The 17,744-nt window shown below is 38.2% G+C and overlaps 1 protein-coding gene across 1 annotated transcript in view; it reads left to right on the forward strand.

Annotated features, from left to right (window-relative positions):
• LOC120801336 (inactive dipeptidyl peptidase 10-like) overlaps nt 1-10,806 on the forward strand; it is a 201,847-nt gene extending 191,041 nt beyond the window's left edge. The window contains exons 17-26 of the mRNA XM_040148211.1: nt 782-826; nt 3,151-3,249; nt 3,348-3,417; nt 4,325-4,519; nt 7,363-7,417; nt 7,745-7,844; nt 8,340-8,398; nt 8,989-9,061; nt 9,336-9,409; nt 10,669-10,806. Coding sequence (XP_040004145.1) covers nt 782-826; nt 3,151-3,249; nt 3,348-3,417; nt 4,325-4,519; nt 7,363-7,417; nt 7,745-7,844; nt 8,340-8,398; nt 8,989-9,061; nt 9,336-9,409; nt 10,669-10,806 — 908 coding nt within the window. The remainder of the gene's footprint in view (nt 1-781; nt 827-3,150; nt 3,250-3,347; nt 3,418-4,324; nt 4,520-7,362; nt 7,418-7,744; nt 7,845-8,339; nt 8,399-8,988; nt 9,062-9,335; nt 9,410-10,668) is intronic.
• The last annotated feature ends 6,938 nt before the right edge of the window (nt 10,807-17,744 follow it).

Raw genomic sequence — 17,744 nt, forward strand, 5'->3', positions numbered from 1 at the left:
GTGATTTATTGGACAATAATAGCATCCCCTTTCCCGAAAGCAATAAAAATAATGGAGAGAGCTTATTGTCTTCTGAGGGGCCAAGTTCACACAAACCCGACAAGCTTGTCCTGACACCTGTTTTCATCAAGAGCTACACAAGCTTTTTAATTCCGCTCATAAAATGATTCTGATTGGTTTTGTGTTTTCAAGCAGGTACATGCACAGAATGAAACGAAGAATGCAAAGGTCAAACCTAATACAACCTTTCTTGCACAGATAAGTGCAAGAAATAAAATAGTATGTAGGAGATGCAGTTTGTGTTTTAGTGCCAAGAAAGTCGAGCAGGATGAATGTGGTGGTGGAGGAGTTTTGCAGCTATCAAGGGACCCATTCATCCGTAGCTCAGCTTTTGAGCAACCCTGCCATCCTATTAACCTCTGATTAAGTATTTTGCAAAAGAACGTTGAAAAGAATTGGCTTAATTTGACAGTCTTTAGGGAGGAAATGTGAATGACCTTTAACCCCTAATTTATACAGGTAAGGTAGGGAAGGTGACAAGCAAAATCGAGGAAACACAGTTGCCTGCATTTGATTTGTGCGTAACTGCTTTAGAGGAGCGAGCTGTCACACATAAGAACACCATTTACAATGTCATTTCATTTTTTAGGTTTGAACAACACCAAAGATTTCACTTGCTAATTTTTAAATTTATCTTTCAATATCTATACACAGCACACATAATCCTTCAATCAGGATTACAGATAAACTTACAAGCTTCTTTTTTTTTTTATCCTTTTAGGTCCTGGAGCACCTACTGTGATATTACACAGCCTCAATAATTCAAGTAAGGACTCCATTTAGTCTTATGAGAAAGATGGGTCTGATGTCCATCTTAATCACTGTCTGCATGGTGGCCTAGTTTTTAACAAGAGATCCAAGAGTGAAAAAAGTGGAAGACGTGGTTTCAAACATCTGTCCTGCTGCAGTGTCCCTGGTCAAGATAATGCAGACTTTTAAGACTTGTAAGTCATGTAAGACTAGGCAGTATAGTACCTTTTAAAGACAGATGTAATTCAAAGTGCTGTGCATAAGGCAAATTAAATTAATGGATTATAAAATATTTCAAAACACAGTGAGGGGAAACAACCAATTAATATATTAAACCAAAAAAAGTAAATAGTTAAAGTTAAAGTTGTTTACTTAAAGTTGGTGCCATCTGTGAGCAGCATTATAGCTAAATGCAGCTGTACTAGCTGACCGTCTCCCAAACATCTGAAGGACCAATTAGGTTTACAGCCTTCAGTCATGTCAGATGTGTTTTTTGGTCTGAGGCTGGAAACCAGAGTAAAGATTTCAGATTTGAGTAGAACAACCTGCTGTTGTCCCAGGGTCTTTATGGGAAATTTCATTCTTGTAGTGCATTTTTAATTCTGAGGCTGCACCTGATGCCATAGTTACGGGAGTTTTGTGCATCTGCCCCAAAGTTAGCTGAAAAGGCACTTTTTACTTGTTTATCCACCTTATTTCTGGTCCCATGATAGTCTGTGTGAATTACATGCACGACTTCCAGGTATTCCTTTCACTGAACCAACAACTGCGAGAGTTTAGGGCTGTCCACACCAAGAGCGTTAACTACAACGACAGCTATAACAATAACGATGTGAGCATCCACACTGATGAACGATAACATTCTATTCAAAAAATCGCTCTGAAAGTGATCCCAACATTATGATTCACCACTGTCGTTATAGTTGTGGTGTGGGCTCCACCCTCCACTTGAACGATGGACGATGGTCTTGGTGTGGACTGGCCTTTAGCAGAATGCTACAGGTCCATTTCTTTTTCTTAGAGATTGATTGAGAAATAGATGGTGGGGGAGCACAGCGTCTCAACCTGGAATTGTTACTACTATTCGTTTTCTTGATGAGAAGATCAACACCACTCTCATATCTGTAAGCTAAAGAAAAAGCTACACCCACCAGCTGGCTAGCTTAGCTTAGCACAACTGGAAACATGGGGAATGAGCTCCAGATAGAGTCCAACTCTATACAAAGGTAGTGTAATCTAAAAAATAAATAAATGTCCATCTGGCCATCTTCCACATTATTGTTTAGTTTGGATTCTTTGACATAAATTGTAATTCCTTCTAAGTTTCAAAGTTTAATTTTTATTTTGTTTTTGTGAAGTTGTCCTTGTGTAAAAAAGCTTTTGTTTAACAGTTTTGTTGACAAAATCATGATTCCCGGGAAGACCAGACAAGCTTATAAATCCAGATTTCTTTCTGCTCTTTTTTAATATCTTCCTTTCCCACGGGCATGAATATGGACACACATAGTGGACACACATACACACAAAAAAGTTAACAGCTGTGCTGCAGAGAGGCAAGCAATTTGCCCAGGGTATTTGGATAGGCCCTCCATCCACAGCTGGGAACTCAAGGCCTCTGGCAGTTTCATAATGAGACGTCTATTGATTTTGGGTTTTCCATTAGAAATGCTGGATGAATTCCATTTCATTTAGCTGCTTCTCAGATCGCTTGAATGGAAAAATGGCCAAATTGGAGTCATTGTTTAGTACATGTAGAGAAAATGGTGGTGCTCCTGGTTCTGAAGTTGTTATGTTTAAAATGCCTTTCAGAAATTGAACGTTCTGAGTGTATTTCTTTGTGCAATCCAAGTTTAACAGTAGTACCAATGACTTAGTTATTATGCTTTGAATTATGGTCTGCTGCAAATGAATTTGTTTCCTGTCACAAATTGTTCATAGCTTTAGGATTTTTTGTCAGTGAGGTGTTTCACAAGTCTTTCTTTTTGATGAAGTTACTGTACTTGCAAATGTCATTGGCTGAATAATTCAGTTTCCAGTATTATAATTTCAGAACTTTCTCCTTTATTTACAACAGTTAAACCTGAAAGAGATGGAATCCAGGAATGTATTCAGCTCCTGAACCCTTTAAATTTACCACGAAATGAGACTTTGTCGGAAACGATCCACAACACTCAGATCTCATCTGTCTCATCTGATTTTCTATCTCATCTTATTGTATCATTGGCTCAAAAGACAAATCCTCATACTGGTATTGGTCATTTGTGTGCTGCGACACTGAGATTACTGGCAGTAATTTTTGGACTCTTTCATCCTTTAAACACATTGCCCTCATTTTTACAGATTACTACATTCTTGAGAACAACTCTTTGCTGAAGGCAGCCTTGAAGTACAAAAGGATCCAACTCACTGACTTCAGAACTGTTCCAATGGAACATTTTGGTGAGAAAGTATTTGTTTCTCTTCTGTTACTGTCAGTCACAGAACAACTGGTGTTATACTGTAGGTACATCTGCTTTTCTTTAATTTCTTTTTTACAGATTTACCTTTGAAGATATCCTACCCACCAGACTTCTCTGATTCCCGTCATTATGGACTACTGTTGCTGGTGTATGTATCATGTGTGATGACATATTAGACACTGCAGAATATATCAGAATTGCATACTGATAAATTAGGTTTTTGTTCTGACATAAAATTATATATCTCATACATTCCTTGTTCAATGCTTTTATCCAAGGAGCAACAGAGTACAGGAAAAATGTATGCATGTTTCATTTGTGAGGGCCCAGTTGTAATCAGATCTCTGACAGTAGCTTTAGTAATTGGCACCCATGTGATTGACTCTTCTTCACCTGCATTTGAATAATCAGCCAGCAAACAGAAAATTCAAAACTGAATGCCAAGGTAACACATTTAAAGGATAAGGCTGGTGATATTCTATATTTTTTGTAATTGTCAAAAAATTCAGTGTAAAGACGAAAAGCCAGCAATGATCCTACTAAAAAGTATTGTCTGTTTATCCAAAGCCTGATGTGTATTATTTGTCTGTGCCATAGAGCTCCACTGTTGTCCAAAAAACTATTTAAAACATATCAGTGAGCCACACTGTTGCATTGGTGACATGTTCCAGCTGTTTTATGAAGTTACTAAGGCTTTTCTAGATTTATGTCTTCTGTTGGAACCAGTGGGCTTTGGTTTGTGCGCCACACACAGGTTAGAGAAATCATAAAGTACCTAGAGACAAACCAAAGGATTGTAAATTTTGGTGTTTTCATAATTTTAACTTTAGTTACGTATATGGAATAATGCCACCCCAGTTCTTTACACTCAAATTACAGTAGCTAGGCTATTTCAGTAAATTTTAAAAATAAAACAAATCCCATGGAGTTATCGGTGGTGCTTTTACTAATCCATTAAACGCATTTTACTGATTGCCTCAAGACCTTTAATCATTGTTGTTTCCCTAATTAGAATTCTTTGAGTTTGCCTTATTTGTGTCTTCTGCTCTATTCAGTGACAGTGCTCCCGGTGGTCAGGCAGTGAGTGACCGCTTCTCTCTCAGCTGGGACTCTGTCCTGGTCAGTTCTGACAACATCATCGTGGCTCGTCTGGACAGCCGTGGCAGCGGCTTCCAGGGTCAGAGGATCCTGCACGAGGTTCACCAGAGACTGGGAACTGTAGATGTCCAGGACCAGATCGCGGCAGTAGAGTATGCTGTCAAATTTTATTATACTTTTTACAAACTTGATCTCTTATGTGACAGTTACAAAACAACTTTTTAAACACTTGAAAACCCCTGAACAGGGGCTCTATGCACACATACATACTGACATTTTAGTGTGAAATTTTCAGCAGAATATCATTCTCTTCTTAATAAGACCTAATATGTGGACTAATGTGTCTAATTAAAGTCTAGTAGAACTGTTTGTTCTCATGTGAAAGATAAAACCACAAAATCGTTTACTTTTGACATAAAACATACAACATTTTCTTAAGTTCGTTTAAGAGCTTATGGTTAGGGAACCACATGGTTGTGGCACAGTCACAGCAGAAGAGGACTCACCCTCTAAGACATATTTTGTAATTTGTTGACAAAAGTATCTCACCTCAAGGTCCATTATGTAGATGCTCCAGAGCTGTTGATTATATCACATGATCCTCATCAGCAGATTAAACTTGTTCAGACACCTTAGAATTGTAGATGCTGAAAAACTGAATGGGTCAAAAGCACCAGAACAGCTACTTGAGGTGAGATGGTTTTGTCAACTGCTGTTTCCAGGTTCAAGAATGGACCTCATGTTTTGGAGCAACTGTACAATATAGCTTTGGTCATGATGAACATTTTACCAGAAAAAAGTTTTTGTCCCAGTCTTTATGTCCAAACACAGTTTTTTTTTCATTCCTCATGGCTGCTAACAGGAGAATAAGGCTGGCATTCAATTTTTTTTTCTTCTGTTTCTCTCTTAAATGGCTTTTCTCTTAATCTTTCTGCCATTTTCTTATTATTTCACTCTAGTTTGCATGATTGAGGTTATGTGTTGTTAATTTCACATGTCAAATGCTGCTGGAGATACAGTCCCAGCAATGTACCCCAGACACAATTATTGGCACCCTTCACTAATTTGTTGTTGCAGAACCTTTGCCAATAACACCAGCCTCTAAACGTTTCTTGTAGCCATCTAGAAGCTTCTTGGTCCTGTCTGCTGGTAGTTTCTACCACTCCGCCATTGCTGTGTGTCCAAGCTCCTTTAAGTTTGCAGGAATCCTTTTTGCAATGGCAGATTTCAGCTCTCTCCAAAGGTTTTCAGTGGGATTTAGGTCAGGACTCATTGCTGGCCAGTTTAAAACAGTCCATCTTTTCTTTTTCAACTTAACCTAGTTTTTCTGACACTGGGTAACACATTTCGCTCTAAAATGCCTTGGTAATCTTCTGATTTCATCATTCTTTTGATACATTCAATGCCTCCAGTACCAGAGGTAGCAAAGCAGCTCCACAGCATGACAGAACCTCCACCATGTTTTACTGTAGGTAGGATGTTCTTTTCCTTATGGGCTTCATTTCATCGCCTATAAACAAGCTGAAGCGCCGCATTCCCACAGAGCTCTACTTTGGTTTCATCTGTCCATAGAACATTATCCCAGAAAGACTGTGACTCATCTATTAATGTTTTTGCAAACATTAGTCTTGCCTTTGTATGAATTTCTTTCAGTAGTGGTTACGTCCTTGGCCTTCGCCCATGGAGCACCACTTGGTTTAGTGTGTGGTGTATGGTACAGGCTGAAAGTACCACTCCAGATTGCTCCAGGTCAGCCTGAAACTCTTTAGATGTCTTTTATGGTTTTTTTCAAGAATTTGTATCAACATTTGCAGACTTCTCTCATTGAGATTCTCCTTAGCACCACAACCTGGAAGCGTCTTATCAGTTTCATGACTGTGAAACTTGTTGATAACATTATGTTGAACCGCTAAAACAGAGATTTCAGGATCTTTGGCGATTGCCTTGTAGCCTTTGGAATTGTTCTGTTTTTTGATAATAGCATTTCTGATGCTCTCAGACAGCTTTCGTTTTTGTCATGGTGAAAAAGAAACTGGTCAGCCCCTTTTTAGGCAATAAAACCATTAATCATCGGTTAATTCAGGTCATATGAACACTGGAAATTAAGCACAGGTGAGTCTTATTTGTATTTTATTTGTTTGAGGAACTAATTCAAATTCATCAAAAGGGTGTCAATAATTGTGTCCAGCATACATTTTATGTCAATTTTTTTAATTCACTATATGAAAGCATTTTTTTTCTTTTGTTCAGTAACTTTAGACATTTCATTAAAATATTTTGATTATACAAAATTGGTTACTTTGCATTTATTTCTGAAGATATTTTAAATTCTGTATTTAAAATTTCGGGGTGCCAGTAATTTCAACCAGGACTGTATAAAAGATTTCACACGAATAAGATTTACTTGAAAGATAACACAGGCATCATACAGGCATTTGCAGAAAACTGCAGGAGGTGTAGGTCAAACCTTGTGTGTGACTGGCTGTTCTTCATAGAGCATACATATGATTAATTACATGATCATTTGAGAGCTGCTCTTGAAGGTTAATCACAGAATTTGCTGTAAGTAAGATTGTGTCATTTGATAAATGCTCAATTTTACTCATTTTTTTCCCCTTGAGATGGTTGTTCAGAGTTGTTTCAATTGCATTGAGTTCTCAGGGCCAGGTTGACTAAACTGCTACTCCAGCGAACATTACTGAAATATAACAACAATATCAGATATTAATCTCTTCTCACCACTGGTCCTCTGTAATGTCACCAGATGTGATAGCTGAAAGATATGTGATTTGTCCTCTACTCTGAGTGCAAATATACATAAAGAAGAATAAACAAGAAATATAATGAAATCAATCTATTACAGTCAAAGTAAATCCGAAATGTTAACAATTTTAGCTGCTGTAAGGAGAAATCATATATATCCAATGACATTCAGCTGTTTTGAAGCTGAAGTGTTTTAAAAAGAAGCTCATTTATATGTGTGTTTTTTTTCCAGATATATAATGAAATTTCCATATATTGATCGGACACGGATAGCAGTGTTTGGAAAGGTGAGACACTGCTCTTTTCTATTAATAGATGTAAAATGAATACAATCTGCAGACTGTTTTTGTCATATGCATATTATGTTGCCTCCATTCAGCAAAATCCATGCACAGAAAATGTCAGTGTTTTCTTTCACAAATTACAAAATGGTTGTTTCTTTCCTGACAAGTTGCTGTTTTTTTTTCCACTTTATTCTAAAGTAGGTCATTTTTAAAATGTTATCAGACATGCTTTAAAGTGTCGTGATTATTTTTGTTACATTTCCAGTAAATGATTCTACTTTATGGATTTAGAATTTAGAATAACGTAAATGATTATTTTTGTTCGCTCAGGGTTACGGAGCCTACATAACATTAATGATGCTTAAGTCTACTGACAGCCTCTTCAAATGTGCATGTGCAATGTCACCAGTGACAGACTGGAAACTCTACGGTGAGTAGAAAATCCTTCCATAAACCCTGCACTATGTCGAATTTACATTTGGATCTTAAATCACATTAAGCCAAGATGTCTTCTTCATATTGTCCATCTGGCATGACAAGTATAAGATAAGATAATAGATAAGCTTTAGATATAAAAATTGATACAGTGTTTGTGTGGGGGCAGACTATAACTAAAGATGGTATTTTGGGGGGCTTTTGCCTGTAAAGAATCTGTTTACCTCTGAAAGAAATTGTTGAATGTAAGGTAAATCCAGCTTTTAATGATACAAAATCATATTTGGACTGGAGCAAAGAACATCCTTTACACTTTTAAGATGACACAGAGGACTCTTTCACCTCCACAAGGTGTTATTTCCTCTTCACTGAAAGCATTTCATTTGGGCTCAAGATGACAACAACTCCACTTTGTTTAGGTACTTAGCTGCAGCTGAAGCACTGACTACTGTCGGCACTGTTAAGAATGTATCACCTCTCATTTGCACAGCATCAGCTTTCTCTGAGAGATACCTTGGCATGCCATTACGGGATGACAGCCGATATCAGGTGCGTGTTTACTGCCTCCCCATGCTTGTTTGCCATTGATCTTTGGAAGCGCAACATCACTGACACGCAGTTAAGCTCCCACAGCTACTGAATGTTGCTGCTATCAAAGTCACAGGCAGCGATGCTTTGCCTTTACTCGTGTTTTTTCATGCTCCGTAGGATTTTGTCACTCATCTCTCTTTGGTAACTGTGTGCACCGGTGTGTCAGATCACATGATGGAAGTTTTTTTAAGCTGCTCCAAAATGGTTGCCTGGCTTTCTCAGGCCTCCTGCAAAGACAAGATGTTTAGTATACAGTTGCTTTGCATTTCCTGTCTGCAGACTGGATTTTACATCTTTTAATTAACAACTTGTATAGGGATATTCCAAGCAAAGAAAACAATGTCGATAGGAGATACTTTATCACTTGAAAATCTCTAATTGGATTAAATTACTGTGTCTGTGTGAGTCTATCTTTGTGTGTATGCAATCAGGATATAATGTAAAATGATGACAGTGCTGTTCATTTGATCATACTTGGTATTTTTGTATTGCTTTCCTCAATGCCAGTTACATCTATCAATATCCCGCTACTTCTGATTTCCTCACAGTTTTCCAGTGTGCTGCAGAATGTTCAAGCACTTAGGGAGCAGACACTGATGCTGGTGCATGGCACAGCAGATGGTAAGAGAAAATAAATTGTGATAGAATTAAAATACTGTATCTGTGGTGCATCACTGCTGAGCACAAAGAAGCATGCAATCCTGGAAGGTAATGAGGCAAATGGGTTTTAATCAAAAGATAAAAGGAAAAGTGGGTTATCTAAATTGATGCTCGGATTTCCAGAGGAAAACATTCGCTGATGAACCACGCATGTCGGTTTTGTTGAGGTATTTCCATCCTGCCACAATCTGTTCAGAATGAGTCTTGCTGACACGTTTTGTTTCTTTACTCCCAGCCAACATCCACTTCCAACATACTGCTGAGCTTGTCAAAAACCTTGTGAAAGTTGGAGCAAACTACTCAATGCAGGTGTGTATCACGGCGACCAAGTCTTTATACTGGATTTGTACAGTGATGCAAATGTACATTTTGTATAATGCCACTAAAACACATACAAAATGATGTAAATTAAACATTTAGAATAGCCTAAAAGTATAACATTCATTAAATCATCCCAAACCCTTTATCGGACCTGCCAAATAATATGTGCAAACACTTCTGTTGGGGTGTCTGATGGATTTTATCATACAGAAGAGAAAACTGAGTATCATCAACTTCACAGACGATTACAGGAAAGTCAAATTAATGTAGTTTTCTACAACAACTAGGGTAATCATAGTTTGTAGAGGAACATGGACGTAGAGTTTGTAAAATCATCTGTAAGTTTCTAAAGTCTGGACTCACCATCATCCACAGTAGTTATTTAAGCTGTTTAGCTGAGACATGGGACAACCTGACTGACCCATCTTCTAAGCAAACATGCCCCTGAACATACCACCTCTTTGATCCTTAAGGTTTTCTTAAAAAGATGCATTTTCAAAAATGCTCAAATTAAAAAAAGTGAAATACTTTTTTCTTGTTATCTTGTTGAGGACAAACAGATGGACTTTTTATTATGAGAGAATTTTTGATTTTCTTTTTGGTTTTTTTGGCACTTTTCATTTATAATATGTAAAGAATCGCCTCTAGCAGAGACAGACAGGAAACGTGGAATTACATTGTTTGCATATAACGCACTAAACTACTAGGACACCCACAGTCCAAATATTACAGTATATTGAGGATTTTTGAGACAGCATCTTGTGGCCATCAGAGGAAATTCCACTAGCACTTAATCCAGTAATAACTGAATTTTATGGTCACTTGGGCAACAGGAAGATGCTGTATACATGACACTAACATAATATCACCTTATAAGGCAGTTGCTTAGTTATATATCTAGCTGATATGGAGAAATATCAGCATTCATTTAGAGTCATTTCTGTCCACCTGGTACTCAATCTCTTTTTAGCTCTGTTTTGGTCTCTACCAACTGCGAGGGAAATATCTACCTTTGTAGCTGCCGGGCAGGTAATGTACCGTGGGTTTTTAAAGCTGTTTTGCTGAAAACAGCTGCTGCTGGACACAAGGTTGATGACAAAAAGTTGTCAGAATTATTTAAAAGATGCTATATTGCACTGACCTGTAACTGAAGTCCTATGGAGGTTATTTCTACAAAAAGATTACAGCTAACCCTGTATGTATACAAAAACCTCTGTCCACAAATTTACTTCCTTTTTATCCCCCAGATCTACCCAGATGAGGGCCATTTCCTGTCTCAGCAAAGTCGCCAGCACCTCTATGCCACACTGACCAGCTTCTACAGGGAGTGTCTCAAGGAGGAGTTGCTACCACTGCCCGATGAGGAAGAGGAGGAGGAAGAGTAGGCGGGAGGCTTTGAGGGTTAGACCTTTGGCAGAGCTTGAAAGAATTTTGCTAAAATCCGTCAAGGCTTTTCGCATTTTGACCAAGTGTTTAGCCAGACATGGACACTGGGTTAGAGCTTCTAATGCTCCTAAGTGTGTGTGTTTGTGTGTGTGTGTGAGAGAGAGAGAGAGAGAGAGAGAGAGAGAGAGACAGAGCACTCCAGTGTGTGACTGTGTATAAATGTCTTGAAAAGATTAAATGACGGACACAACAGTGACACTTGCATTGCTGGGACTTCAGGCAAGAACAGCCCTCTAGCATAAAGTCATTTCAGTTTTGGGACGCTCGGCTTGGAAGACTGCCTCCATCTTGTGCAGGCTCTTTGGGCTGTAGTCATCCACACTTAACCAAGTGCATGGTTCTTTTTTCCCCTCCTTCCTCCTTCACTCATTTTGCCATGTTAGTCTACTTTGTGGTAACACTTGGGAAGAAGAGAACACACATGTGCACCTTTGATCTCACCTCTCCTTTGGTTGTTGTATTGTTGCACAAGGAAATGCTCCAGTCATCTACAAAAATGTTTAGTAACACAAATTCACCGCAACCAAGCCGATCCTGAATAAGTGCAATTTCCTGCTGAAACCCTCCGCGATCGCCCATCCAATATGGACACAGTCTTTATAGGTCACACTTTATTGTACAGGGGTCTTGTGTAGACATGTACAATGCCTTATGAGGTTCAACATACTGTAATATTACTTGCTGGCATTGGTAGTCATCCGTCAGCAGTGTCATGTAAACCTATGTCAACTCAGGTCCTTGAGACACAGCATTGCAGTCAGTTTAGTATCTGAAACAGTTACAACAGTATGTCAGCTTGTAGGGTCATGAATAGGTTATGAATTCTATATGAAGGTAATGGATATTGGCCATACAGTTATTTCAGTTTCAGGCCACACTGCAAAAGTTATCCACCTTAATATACTATTAACCTAGTTTTCTTAAATCAAGTGATGAAATCTCTTAGAAGCTGTGAGACCACTTCTCAGTGCTTCTCCACCAGATTTAAGAGTTTTCTTGAAGTCAAGAGACATTTTCCCTATTTTTGGACACTCTTATTTCAAGAAAAAAAAATTAAGTGGAAATAAATGAAAATGGGTGTACAAAGATGGACAATTTTACAGTGTCAGTAAGGTGTTTGCATGTCTACAGGGAATGTGTCAAGTGTTGCCACATTTTGTACAGTACAATACAGCAGAGTGTGTACATAAATATATTTTTGAGATGTCAGATCTCATAGAAAGTTTAGTCTATGGGGATGGATTGATTTGACCTCGATGTCTTGTACATTTTTTTGATTTCTTTTCATTTTTCCTTTCAGCTGTTGATTTTTATTCTTAGGATGGATTTTGTAATGCTTCTTCTTGTTCTTTTTGCTGTTTTAAAAGGGAAAGGGCAGGGTTGAGGTTTTGGGATTATTGTGATTGTCCTCCAGTGATGATTATAAATAAAAAAAACTCTGAAAAACAATGAGTTACACTGATGTATAAGGCACACATTACAGTAGAAGATTAAATCAGCCATGTTAGTTCGCAGGATTGATTTTTTAAGAGGATAAATAATCCAATCATCTGAACAATTCAATTTAATGTTTCATTCATTTTTTCATCATGGGAGTCACATTAAAAAGACAAGGTAATCTTTCATGGCCTTCATGGGACTCCTACTTAATGATTTAGCAGACAACATCCTCTTGTTTAGAGTGATCGCTGCCTAAACATTATGTATCTGTGTGTGTAATAAGTGCCCGCACTCACTGGCCTGAATGGCTAACTCTGGCCTGAATGGTTAACTCTGCTGAAGGACAGAAACTTTAGAATTTCTCAGAAGCGTCAATTCAAGACTCAAAATAAGTGATAACAATAACTGCCAAAACACAGGGTCTATCGTTGGAAAGTCTATTCAGTACTCCCCCTCACAGTAACAGAGGGCTATGCAGTCTAAGGCAGCTTTTTTGCACTTGCTCTGCCAACACAACCCTTCTTACATTTGAAGGAGACAAGACCCATAGCCTGATTGGCTTGCATCTGTTAGACATATCCAGAACGGTTCATAGTACCCCTCAGATGTCTTTGACCAGCCCCATCTACACAGTGAAGGTAGTTCTGGTGTGGACACCTGCATCTGAACCCACACATGGCCTCCTTTGTACACTGCTCTCTTAACATGCTCCTCTGGGGCAGCCTCTGTTGGAGGGATTGGCAGCACATTGTGCCTCTTCACAAATAACTTCCTCCTTGCCTTGTCTATTTCTGTGCATGTGCTGGTTTCATCACAGAGCAGGATAATAAACCTCTCGATCATGGCCATTACCTCCTGTGGCATGTCATCCGGGGCAGAAGATAGTTTCAACAGGACACGTGTAAGCTCTGGAAAGACAGCCCATAAAGCCCACAGAGTCTTTTTCCCGTGGCCAATAAAGCTTGTTACAGTGTCACAGCCTGTCAGTGCAAGGAACACTGGAAGTGCACGCACTTTCTCAGGCCCTAGCCCTGCTGCAATTTCATGGGCTGCTAGGTATTGGAAACTCTCTCCAGGCTGTAGACCGTAAGCCACAGCCACAGCCAGCACCACAACATTGGTATCAACAGATAAGAAAATTGATCTGAAAACAGTTGTCACCGGTGGCCATTTTGAAAAATGGCTGCCATGGGCGACATATTGAAAAGTCATAATGGCTCAATATCTGAATTTTCTTTTTGAGTCAAGCTTAAGCAAAATAGTATATCTTGGTATGTGATGTTGTGTTATTAGATGAATTATTTCAACTAACACAGTTACTCACACTTGTACTCACCTTTTAGAAACACTGACACCCCTTTTCCCAGCAGGATAGATACAATGTCACACTTAAAGGAACAGTTCAATATTTTCCCTCTGTCTTCCTTAAATCAAAATATTCCTCTGCTTCCAGCTGCTGAAACCTCGTTCATTGTAGGCCTGCCTCCAAGTACAATCAAAGAAGAGTCTCCAAACTAAGGGACCAAAACAATCCTTCTGCCATTGTTTTCTCACTAGCGATAGGGAAAAGCTGACAGTAACAGTATATTTGGATGAAAACTAGTTTAAAGATATAATGTTGGAATCTTATATTTGGTGCTACTCTAATGAGGCCAAATACAGAGCTGTGGAATCAGACACAATAGTGTATGGAGGAGGAGGCCAGCAGAGATTTATTACAACACTAGCCTAATGAGAGGCCCAGTGGCCAAGGGATACAGGTTTCATTGTAGTTTATTTTGTTATACATGTACAGACAGAGAAATATAAAAAGGACAATTTGGGGTTCTAGAGGGAGGTAGCTGTTGAAACTACTGCCAGTAACTGCCAGCCGCAGTTACTGCATGGAGCATTCTTAAATCTTGTTTTCACAGTCAAGCCGCCAGGTTTGATATCATTGTACCAAAGTTGAGTGTAAAGTCTCTTAGTACCGGTTGCAATTTAGAGTTTTTCAAAACAGACATTCAGCACAGCTGCCTCAAATCTTCATGCTAATTGCTAGGCTAACTATGTCCTGGCCTCAGCTCTGTATTTATGACATTGATATTGATTCCTTCTTTTCACTATAAAGCTCACTATAAAGAGAGCAAATAAGCACATTTTAATTACCTCTTTCATATAAGTTTAAAAATGCCCTTAGATCGTCTTTCGATCAAAAAAGTTGCTGCAGATTACAGCTTTGATGTGAAAGCAACTGCAAGACAACATCTGTCACTGCTGCTACCTCTAAGCCTTGTATGTCAAAGGTGCAGCTTCACATTTCAAATCAAGATTAGTATGTTCTATCAGATATGGTTCCAAGTGAATTCTTCATTTTATTGTTTTGTTCTCTAAGCACATCAGTAAACAATGCAACACACAGATGAGAGGACATCCAATTTAACTATTTATTTCAGCTTATAAATTGTAAGTATACAAATATCATGCAGTTAGACAGAATCAAGCAAGTGCAGAAGTGGAAGCAGCACAGCATCATGGTCAGAGAATGATCTGTGATCAGTTTGCTACTTTTCATGTAAGGATGATATTATTACAGGAGTCTGGTTATAAATCATTGCACAGCAGAGACATATTACAATTTAAATTTCTCCATTTTCCTCCCCATTTGAAACACTTCACATTTTGGGATATTAAACGCTACATGTAAAGAGTATGAAAACAAACTGGTTATAAAAACTCAAGAATTAATGTTATTGCAAAAAAATGCATTCATCGTTAAGCGGGTGTAACATGAAATGTATTAGATAATACAATTACCAATCAGTATTACTGCAATTTAGTTTTCTTCAAAGTCTAGATAAAAGAGATCTCCTGAAAACAATTCTATAATACCTGTTCTGATCCCTATAAAATCCCATATTCTGTAATATGACACATTTTATTAAATCCAGCATATATTTCTTATTTATGTATAAGTAACCCAAATAGTATAACTGTAATAATATATGTTAAAAACAGCTCAAAGAGTTCCTAATCACAAATAACAAAAAGAAAGAAGAAAGAAATAACAAGACAACAACAAAAAAACAAGTTTTTAAATGCAAAAAACCCCCAGTGTAATTCCCTTTCCTATTGTACATTAAAACCCAGATTCAGATGGCAATAACATTACAGGGGGAGGTCGGGAATCAGATACTCACTGTGCTCCTTGATAATTTCACTCATTGTTCTGGATGGCATTTTAACCATCACAAAATTACAGGATATGGTCTGTAATAGACATGGACATTCAGCAGGACAAAGTCAAAAGCCTCCCCGGAGGGAGGCTGAGGAGCTGAAGAGGAGTCATGAGGGAAAGATACTGCGTGCGGTGAATTTGAGACAAAAATCTTTCGACAGTATCAAAGTAACTCAGTGACAGCTGCGTTTACGTCTAAGGTTAAATTGCAAACAAGAACTGCTAATAGCTAATTCGGCATACTTTTAAAGGTGACAATTGGTCAAAATGACAAAACAAATATAGGCTATAAAGGGAATATCAGTACCTATCAAATTATTCGATGGTATTAATGTTTTCTATCATCATATCGGTTCCTAACTAGGCCTATATGTTGGTGTAAACATGTTTCCGGCATACTAACAAAAACATTTTTGCCTTACTTCATTTCCACACAAGTCAAATTTCACACTGAGCTGATTAAAAAAGAAAAAAAAAGCACAAGCAAAAAAGCAGCTCTTCTTGCGGAAAAACTCAGAGACTTGCATCAGTCCAGATGGGACTGATGTAAGTGGGACTGTTAAAGGGGGACTAGCAAATTCATAGAAAAACAGTAAGTGATTGTGGCTGTAATTAATACTGCGGTGAGGGTGGAAAACACACACACACACCCTCCAGATGGGTTTAAAATCATTGACCAGCGCAGGTGATGTGAAAATCACCCCACCTCCCTGAGACGTGCAGTAAATCCAGTCCGAAAATACGGCTAAAGTTTCAAATAACGGTTCTCCTTACCTTAATGTGATCAAAAACACGATATGGTAATTCCTTTTTAGTCTTATGACTGGGCAAGATGAGGAATCAGTCAACCCTTTTTGAAGATGCAGATGCTGTGGTGATCCTCAGGGCTGTCAGTATTCAAGTCTGCATTATCTAGTAAGACATTATTATAAGTCTGTGAACACTGTGTTGGCTCTAAGGTTAAATTGCAAACAAGAACTGCTAATAGCTAATTCGGCATACTTTTAAAGGTGACAATTGGTCAAAATGACAAAACAAATATAGGCTATAAAGGGAATATCAGTACCTATCAAATTATTCGATGGTATTAATGTTTTCTATCATCATATCGGTTCCTAACTAGGCCTATATGTTGGTGTAAACATGTTTCCGGCATACTAACAAAAACATTTTTGCCTTACTTCATTTCCACACAAGTCAAATTTCACACTGAGCTGATTAAAAAAGAAAAAAAAAGCACAAGCAAAAAAGCAGCTCTTCTTGCGGAAAAACTCAGAGACTTGCATCAGTCCAGATGGGACTGATGTAAGTGGGACTGTTAAAGGGGGACTAGCAAATTCATAGAAAAACAGTAAGTGATTGTGGCTGTAATCAATACTGCGGTGAGGGTGGAAAACACACACACACACACCCTCCAGATGGGTTTAAAATCATTGACCAGCGCAGGTGATGTGAAAATCACCCCACCTCCCCTTGAGACGTGCAGTAAATCCAGTCCGAAAATACGGCTAAAGTTTCAAATAACGGTTCTCCTTACCTTAATGTGATCAAAAACACGATATGGTAATTCCTTTTTAGTCTTATGACTGGGCAAGATGAGGAATCAGTCAACCCTTTTTGAAGATGCAGATGCTGTGGTGATCCTCAGGGCTGTCAGTATTCAAGTCTGCATTATCTAGTAAGACATTATTATAAGTCTGTGAACACTGTGTTGGCTCTAAGGTTAGAAAATAATGTAATGAGATAAAGGCACCTGCAAGAACTGTTTTGTGATATGATCTCCCAAAACTTGGTATTAAGTGAACTTGTTTGCCGTACATAGAAATAGTCACAGTAGATTATAGTACTCAGCAAAAAGTTTACTCTAAAATGGAAAAATACAACTTTCTTTGATACCCTGACATTTGTTCTTAGTACACGATACAGATATTACAAACAATAATTATAATCTAAAGCATTAGATTACAGCGACAGTACTACAATCTTTTAAATTACATAACTTAATCATCATGACCCTGAAATCACCATGCTGGCTGGTTATTCCAAGCAAATATAATGCTATTAATCTTCCATACTTTAGATCTTTAGGTTTTCATTAATACTCTTGGAGTGCTTTTACAGATAACAGCCCTTTAGGAAAACACAGCCTCTCATTGTTGGCTCATCACAGCAATTGCTATACCCCTCCCAAAACTGTCTCACTGCAGGAGGTTCTATGGG

The sequence above is a fragment of the Xiphias gladius genome, chromosome 16 (genome assembly GCF_016859285.1).
Source record: "Xiphias gladius isolate SHS-SW01 ecotype Sanya breed wild chromosome 16, ASM1685928v1, whole genome shotgun sequence".
In the NCBI taxonomy this organism is placed as follows: Eukaryota; Metazoa; Chordata; class Actinopteri; order Istiophoriformes; family Xiphiidae; genus Xiphias; species Xiphias gladius.